Below are 8,131 nucleotides of genomic sequence, written 5' to 3' on the forward strand. Positions count from 1 at the left end.
TACTGATGCAGTTGTTAAGATCCACCCTGGATATGATTACAGAGAGTTATAATAATAAATAATTGTTAGTTCAGCGCAGCAATGTCCAGAGTGTTGTTGCTGAACCCACAACATATCAGATCCCTTGTAAGCAAGTCTGCCAAGAGCTCTCAGCCTTTTCCTGGGGTCTGCAAGCCCTGGCACTGAGTGTTAGGTGTTTGGTGGAAAATAAAAATCTGCTTGGGAATTTCCCCAGTAGGGCTTAGTGAGGAGTTCAGAGAGGACAGCAAAGGGAGCCCTAGGGGCTTACTGCTCACATGTACACACCTGAGCAATCGACTCTGCTTCCCCTGCCTCTCTGGAATTTTCTGCAGTTCCTGCAAGCACTTCCTCCCCGCCTCCCCAGCCTCCTTTGAGGGTCTGAGTTTCACAGGCGGCGCAGGGGTTTTTTCTCCTTCCCCCGTTCTGCTGTTTGCTCTCTGTAGAAACCCATCTCACCACTGTTTTTAAACCACTCGAAGGTGTTGGGGTTTTTCTGGGCTATTTTGAAGCTCGTTTTCCCAGATGCGTGTTTTTTTTCTTTTGAATGCAACTCTTCATCTAAAGTTTCCGCCCATGTGACTTTCAGCTTGCATCCCCCGTATATTCTGAGAAACCACAGAGGGCCAGAGCCTAAAGACACTGACATATTACTGCAGAGTGCAATTACTCTGAGAGAGGAGAGACACCGGGCAGGACCAGGGCGCACAGCAGAGAAAGTGATACTGGGCAAGGGAGAGCCACAGCCTGCCAAAGAGACAGGCTGGGGGACAGAGGCAAAGAGATTTCCCAGGGGAGAAAGAGGACACAGGAGAGGGGAGAGTAATAGCAGAAGACACCAAGAGTACAGAGGACAGAAAGGAAGCCAAAGAAGCCTTGGCAGAGGGAGGCAGGAGCCATGCCCCATAGCTCGGACAGCAGTGACTCCAGCAGCTTCAGCCAGTCTCCCCCACCCAGCAAGCAGGTAACATTTTGAATTGTTTGCTTCTGGGCTCTCCTCTTCAGTCAGCTCCTGGGGGGCAGAAAGCTGCTGGCATTGGAGGGGATCCTCAGTGAGGGCTGGAGACATGCCCTCATCTGCTGCACAGAGAGGCAGGGCTTTCTAGGAACCAGCCCAGGGAGAGGCACAGAGCTCTCTTGCAGGGGCAAGCTCCAGACCAGGGACATCAATCACTGAACAGAGCGAGAAGGAACCTCATTAGACCAGGGCACCTGAGGACTTATGAACCCCCTGCTGCTGGATGTGGAGGCACAAGGCATCCAGCCAACTGGGAGACCCCTCAGGGGTCAGAGTCTGTCATGTGCTCTGAGCATGCCCTCCCCCCCATATAATTAAGATCTTTTGATGAATTTGAATCCTTCCTGCCTCCCTTGGAGGTTGTTGCCCCCATCTGTCCAGGGCTTCTTTTTGTACATGCTCTGCTGTTAGCCCCCTTAAACTCTTCCTCAGTGAGTGGTGTGTGATGGAGAAGTCCTGTGAGTTGGCCTCTTCCATATATCTTTCCATCTGCCCTGTAGCATGCCTGCCATGGCCAGACACTAGCTTCATTTAACATGTATCCCCAGTATTTCTGGCCCCTCTGAATATTTGTAATTTTACCACACATTATCTGCCAAGTGCCAACAACATGGCATGGGGCAGGAGAGTCGTCACCCTGAGGAACTCCCAGACAGGCCCTGGACAGACAGGCCTGAGCTGGCACTCAGTGTGCTGGATGAGAGAGAGGGAAAGAAGGAAAGTAAGCAAGCACAAAGCAATCAAGGGAGAAGTATTCAAGAGGCATATTGGAACAGAGCTTGGTGTGGCAAGAGACCAGCCAGCGGACCTGCCAGAGGTGGGGTTAGGAAGGCCCTGAAGGGAAGGGCAAGAAGTTGAACTGTGATGAAATGGAAAGATCACAAGGTGTGGGGTAGAAGGATGTGGACAGATTGGTAGGCCAGAGAGAACTTTAGTGGCGGCATTTCCCTGGCGAGAGGGAGGGGGCGGTGTAGATGTCAGTGAGCCCAGTGAGGCATCAATGCCAGTATCTGGGGAGGAGATGAAAGGGTCTGGAGGGAGTTCTAGCTGTCAGGGATGGTGACAGCTCAGCAGAGGATTGCTGTTGTGAGAGGCTCATGTCCCAGGCCAGGAAAAGAGCTGTATCTGTGTAACTGGTGCAGATATGACCTGGAATATTGCAGCCAGCTCTGAGCCTTATGTGATCAATGATGAGAGACTAAAATACAGGAAGCTCAGAGAAAGCAGCTGCAACAATTAGGAGGCCTGGAGGGACCAAGTTCTGGGAAAAGATGAAAAAGTTGAGCTTATCTAGCAGGGCTGAGCAGTGGCTCTCCTGGGGCTAGAGAAGATGAGCTGGTAGTTTTGTTTGGTCTCTCACTGTTGTGGTTCTTCAGACCTGAACCATGGAGCCTGTGATGGTTCATTTCCCTGTTCTGTCAGAACATGGAGAGTCATAGGCTTGCCCCAGGGTTGGGATGTCAAGAGCCTTGTACAGAAGAGGAGCACCCCAACCTGGTCTTAAGCTGATGCTGTGTGTCAGACGGGAGCGCATGTTCTGTGGAGCAGGGGAGAGGCTGGCGTGATCTCTGCTGAGAGGAATGTTGGCTCAGGGCTGTTTTGTGCTGCCCCCGCATCCCCGCCCCTGTGCCTTTGTGGGAGTGGAAGGGAGGCGATGCCCATGTCATTCCCAGGCTCTCTGTGTTTCAGGACTCTTCTGACGACATGAGGAAAGTCCAGAGACGGGAGAAGAACCGCATTGCTGCCCAGAAGAGCCGACAGAGGCAGACTCAGAAGGCAGATACGCTTCACTTGGTAAGAACCTCCCTTCTCAGCCTGTCCCAGATCACTGCATGCACACATTAGGGAATGTATTTCAGCACTAAGGAGTGCAGCAGAGTTCGGCTTTGGGCCTGGGCCACTGTAGGGTGCTACTGACAGCACTAGCAGTAGCTGGAGAGCAGGGACTAGGTAGCTCTGCCAAGGGGCCAAAAGGTTTCTTTCCAGATGAACTGTGGGCACTGTTGGACATCTCCTCAGGGGATGCTCTCCTCTAGGCTCCCCCTTCTCAGTTTGTTGCACTCTTGTTTGTGCTCTGAGTGGCCTGTTGATGCCAATGGAAATTTTGCCATTTGCTTCAATAGCAGCAGAGTGGGGCCATTTTTCTGCCCTTTGCATCACTGCTGTGCCCTGACCAGATGCCTTGATTGAGCTACACGCAAAGGTCATGTTTTTCCCTGACATCTGCCTGTCTTTCCAAATTGTATGTGTGCCCCTTGGGCCTGGCCACAACGAAGATCACCTGCCCATTTCCTCAGTGTGGTGGGGTCACTCCAATTCCACCTATGCACATTCCCACCCCTTCCAGCTCCCCAACAAATACGGTGAACCGCCCTTTTGCTACATCTTGTGCCCCGTGGACCTCACTGTCATCTGTTTGTGCTGAAAATCACCCATGTAGGCCACCTTTTTACCCACTTTTTAATTCAGGTCTAGATTTTCACCTCTTATCCTGAAGTTGTCAGGTTACTTTTGTGGCCTCTTGTGATAGATACCGTCAATAATTCTTTAAAAGCCAGAAGAGTCAGGGCCAGACTCTTCTTGGCTTTGAACCTCATGCAATCACTCATCTCCACAGGAAGAGAGTACAGAATGCAACCAGTTTGACTCACTAGCATTTTATCTTCCCTTTGTCCTGGTGTAAATTGATGTTATAATGCACAGAACAGTACAGAATCAAGCTCTAGTGCTAGAAAAGCCCAGGTAGGTCTCCTTCAGTCCATTTCCTGGGTCTGCATTGGCTAATAACCCATTGTAAGCTTATTAGTGTTTTGTCCAGTTTAATCTTAAACATCCCCAGTGGAGGGGCTGCCACCACTTCCCTTGGGAGACAATACCAGAGCTAAATACTTTGCAGTGTCTGGAGGCTTCCCTGACATCCAGCATAAATTCTTCCTCTGTTTCACTGTGTTACTTAGTTATGCTATCCCATCTCATCCCCCCATGCAGTGCCCTAGCAATGAAGTTTGGCACCTGGGGCAAAGCCTGCAGTGGCAGCCTATCCTCGACCCGCGCGGTGGGGGGGTGGGGCACTTGCCCACCTCCCATGCTTCCCTGGGAGTGCATGCAGTGGCAGGAGCTGCCCTTCCTTTGTTCCCGTGCCCCCCAAAATGAGCCACTTGCGGCTCCATCCCACAGCCCGCCCATGCTGGACAGTGCCTGTTGGTGCCCCTTTGCTTCTGTGCCTAGGGTGGTTGCCTTGCTCCCTCCCCACAATGGCACTGCCCCCATAGAACTGCCTCTGTGCAGCTCTGGGCAGGCAGCAAGGCCAGCAGTTAGGGAGCATGGTCATAGCGGAAGAGCCTGACTCCTCTTCTGTCTGTATTTTGATAAGTGAAATCTTATGTGCATATGAGAGATGCTGCCTTATCCTTCTAAGCAGAACTCAGCTATTGATGAAGGTTCAGCAGTTTACTGCTATGTCTGGCAGTGGTGTAGATTGTCTAGTGCCCTTCAGGATGGAAGGCGCTTTAAGCAGGGTGCAGTCAGGACTCTGCTCAAGAAAATTTCCACCATCCTTAATGGTCTTTATGCTCTCCATCTGTCCCCACTCTGGGGAGAATCTAGGAGAACTTGATGTTTGAACAGCTTTTATTGCATCCTGCTGGTCCTCATTTGGACCTGGGTATAGGACAAAGGGGTCTCTCCCTATTCATGGCGCTTTAGAGGTAGACACTACCCTAAGCTGATTTTGTTAGCTGTGTCATCAGCCTGCAGTACCCACAGGCCAGGCTTTAGGGTAACTTGATCTGCCACAGGCAGCAGATGGGGTGGCCTCGCTGTCTGTTTTTTACTTCTTCTCCAAGACATTCAGAGGATGGTGGCAGATAGGGACTCTTCTCTAGTGTTCTCCTGGCCACCTTTCCTGGCAGAGAAAGTGAGGCATCTGGCTTGCAGTATTACCACAATGCACGTGACACTGATTCTACACACTCTGCTTTTCTGGTGCATGGCAAGCAGTATGCTTGGTAGCAGAGCAACTTGGCTCAGTCTAGGTAAGGCAGAATGAATGATAGCAAGCATGGAGACAGCTGGGGAAATGGGACAGAGACAAGAGACAAAGGTGGCTGTTAAATCTTTGCCAATATTGGTCTGGTCTTTGGGTCCTATTAGATTCACTTACTGCTATGGGATCCCCAAGTGCTGTTCATCTCCAGGTGCCTCAGAGTCAGTGAGTTTTCCTGGTTGATGTAAAATTTCACAGGTTAATCTGTGCCACTGTAAGCTTTGGGCTACCCTTTAAAAAGACTCAAAGATTCTAAATGGTCCAGGATGCGGTGGCTTATTTCTGGAGTAGAGTGAGGCACCATGGACCTATAACACCCAACTTACACCCTACCTCCCTAACAATTGCTGGGTGCAGCTTCGATTATGATCTGTGAAGCATTCCACTGTCTGGGATCCAGTTATCTGAGAGGTCCCTTCTCCCTCTGTCAAAGTCCCGCTGCAGTAAATATGTGTAGGTGCCCCACGAGGATAGCAATTTTTGTAAATACTGGCTATGATTTAACTAGCATGTGGTACCTCAATAATGAGGCAAGGTACCTTTAAAAATCAGTCTAGTGCCACTAGCTATATCAACAAGATGAACAGAGATGTGGCAGGTTTGCCTTGTCTGGGATGGAGGGGTAGGTGGGACATAGGGAATGGTGGATGGTCATTCAAGACTATTCAAGAGTTGCTGGCCTGGTGCCCTGGCTAAATTCCAACCAGCGCTCCAGCCCTCGGCCTCACTAATTCCCCCACCCCTGGCTCAACTGGACACAGGGACCTTCAGGTCCTTCTTCAGACCATTGTGTATATTTCTGTGCAACTCAAAGTGCTCCACATTAGGGGTGTACTTTACAGACAGTATGGCTCGGAAGCTTTAGGAATTATTTAGGCAAAGTCTCTATTATTATTATTATTATTATTATTATTACTACTGTCATCACCATCATCATCTCACTGCTGCTGTGATTACTTTTTGTCCTCCTAAGGCCTCAGTTTCTCTCTTTTCTTCTGGCACGTTTCTTCCCCTGCCCCCTTTCCCCTGCCATCTGGCTGCTTTCCCTGGGCCGTATCAGGAAGCAGTGAGTCTTCTCTTTCCAGGGCAATGACAGGTTTCCTGTGGCAGGTGGTTTTCTGGTTAAAGACGGCGGTTATTCACCACCCCTCCCCCTAGCTCCGGCTGCCTCAGGACTGTGGCCTGGGAGGTGTGCGTGCGTGAGAGGGAGCTGCAAGTCCCTGGGCGGGGAACGCGCTGCTGTCACTTCTCGTAAGAAGCTGCTGGGGAGAAAGCAGGGCCGAGGGCTGACTTTCACTGGCTTAGTGGCAGGCCCCTGTCCGGCCGGGGGAGGGGGATTTGCCCAGGCCTTGCTCTGCTCTGGGTTTACAGGAAGCGCGTCATTTTGGAAACTCTCTGGGGCAGAGAGGGGAAGGGCTGCGACCCCCGCCCCCGGATCCTGGCTAGCCGTTCCCCGGTAGCGGCTTCAGCCTTTCTGCCAGCATCAAGATGCTGCAGAGGCAGCCAGGCACTTCAGAGGTGCGGCGACTGAGACAGACCAGTTGATCAGTAAAGCCACCACCACCTCTTCTTTCAAGTCTCTCCTCAAACGTGTCTGGTACAAAGCACACAGGAAACTGCAGCCTGGTAACGAACGGTTAGGCAGGTGCCGAGTGGTGATTGCTGCCCCAGCCTGGTGTACAGCTCTGCACATCCTCGCCCATCCCCCACCGTACCTCCTCACTGCTTGTTTGACTTCTTGGCCTGTTATATTTTGTGCCTTGGATTGCAGAGGTGTTGGGGCAAAGACTGCCATTTTCCTACATGTGTGTACAGTGCCCAGCACAATGGAGCACTGACCTAGGTTCTTCTAGGCACTGCAAGACCAGTGAATAATCATAACAGAGATGGAAGCCAGGTCCCCCTGCAGTCCCACACCCTGAGAGTTAATCTAGCTACTCTCCTGCCACTGCTTTGCCAAGCTGATATCTCCCTCTGTGCCCCCACCACTTCTCTGCCCACCTCCCACTCAGGATGTCTTCACCCCATGCCCTGGTGGCTGATCTGAGTCTGGCTTGCTAACATAGCCTCATGCTGGTTTTCTCTCCTCAGGAGAGTGAGGACCTGGAGAGACAGAATGCTGCTCTGCGCAGGGAAATCAAGCAACTGACAGAGGAAATGAAGCACTTTTCCTCAATGCTGAGCTCCCACGAACCCCTCTGCTCCATCCTGACCTCGCCGCCCCCGCCACCGCCTCACCCAGAGGTGCTCTATGCAACACACTCCTTCCACCAGCCCCACATCAGCTCCCCACGCTTCCAGCACTGAGCCAGCTACCAGGACACACAGCCTGCAGACTGCGCAGATGAAAAGCAGAGACCCATAGGGCTCATTCGTTGGTCCATTTGAGGAGCACAGACTGGTACAGCTATTCTTGGCCCTCTTTCAAGCGTATGCTGAGAGTGATATGTCCAGGACATGTCTCCTGTGCCCACATGGGGGGATGGCAGGACACATCACTGGGGCAGTGAAATCTAGGATTGCTGGGGAAGGGGAAGCATGCGCAGAATGGCACCAAGCCCTTGGCTGTTGTTTGCTGGAGGACACTGGCATGGGTCTGGGACACAGGAACTTTCTCTCCACGTGAGCAGGAGGCTGGAGACTATACCTGCAAATGCTCCAGCAAGAGGAACATGGGAGATGAGGGGAACCCAGAGTGGGAACTTGTTTTTGTTTTTTTTTAAATAAAGAGTGAAAATGTTTAATGCTTTGTGTCAATACCTGGCCTGGTGTCCCTGAGGCTGTTTGTTTCAGGCATGTTGGGATGCCAAGTGGGCAAGCAGAACACTAGGGATTTGGGGAAAACGCACCTGCATGGAGCAGCAGTGCCTGAGAGGGGTGAAGCTAGGCTCATATTTAGCCCAGAGAGCAGTGGCCTGACCTCAGTGTTTGAGCAATGGGTTTGGTGTGCATATGTGTATGCATGAGCATGCCCCTGCCCTCACCTGCTGGGAAGCGCAAGGAAGGCCACATGGGCTCTTCTTGTGAGAGCTATTTGCCTGTGCTGCAGG

General features: G+C 51.7%; 1 protein-coding gene across 1 annotated transcript; it reads left to right on the forward strand.

Moving 5' to 3' along the window:
- Positions 1-358: 358 nt before the first annotated feature.
- Positions 359-7,825, forward strand: BATF (basic leucine zipper ATF-like transcription factor). The gene is made up of 3 exons (XM_019499235.2): positions 359-982; positions 2,726-2,830; positions 7,173-7,825. The coding sequence occupies exons 1-3, from the start codon at positions 917-919 to the stop codon at positions 7,386-7,388; spliced, it is 387 nt and encodes a 128-aa protein (XP_019354780.1). The 5' UTR covers positions 359-916; the 3' UTR covers positions 7,389-7,825.
- The last annotated feature ends 306 nt before the right edge of the window (positions 7,826-8,131 follow it).

The sequence above is a fragment of the Alligator mississippiensis genome, chromosome 2, assembly GCF_030867095.1.
Source record: "Alligator mississippiensis isolate rAllMis1 chromosome 2, rAllMis1, whole genome shotgun sequence".
Lineage (NCBI taxonomy): Eukaryota > Metazoa > Chordata > Crocodylia > Alligatoridae > Alligator > Alligator mississippiensis.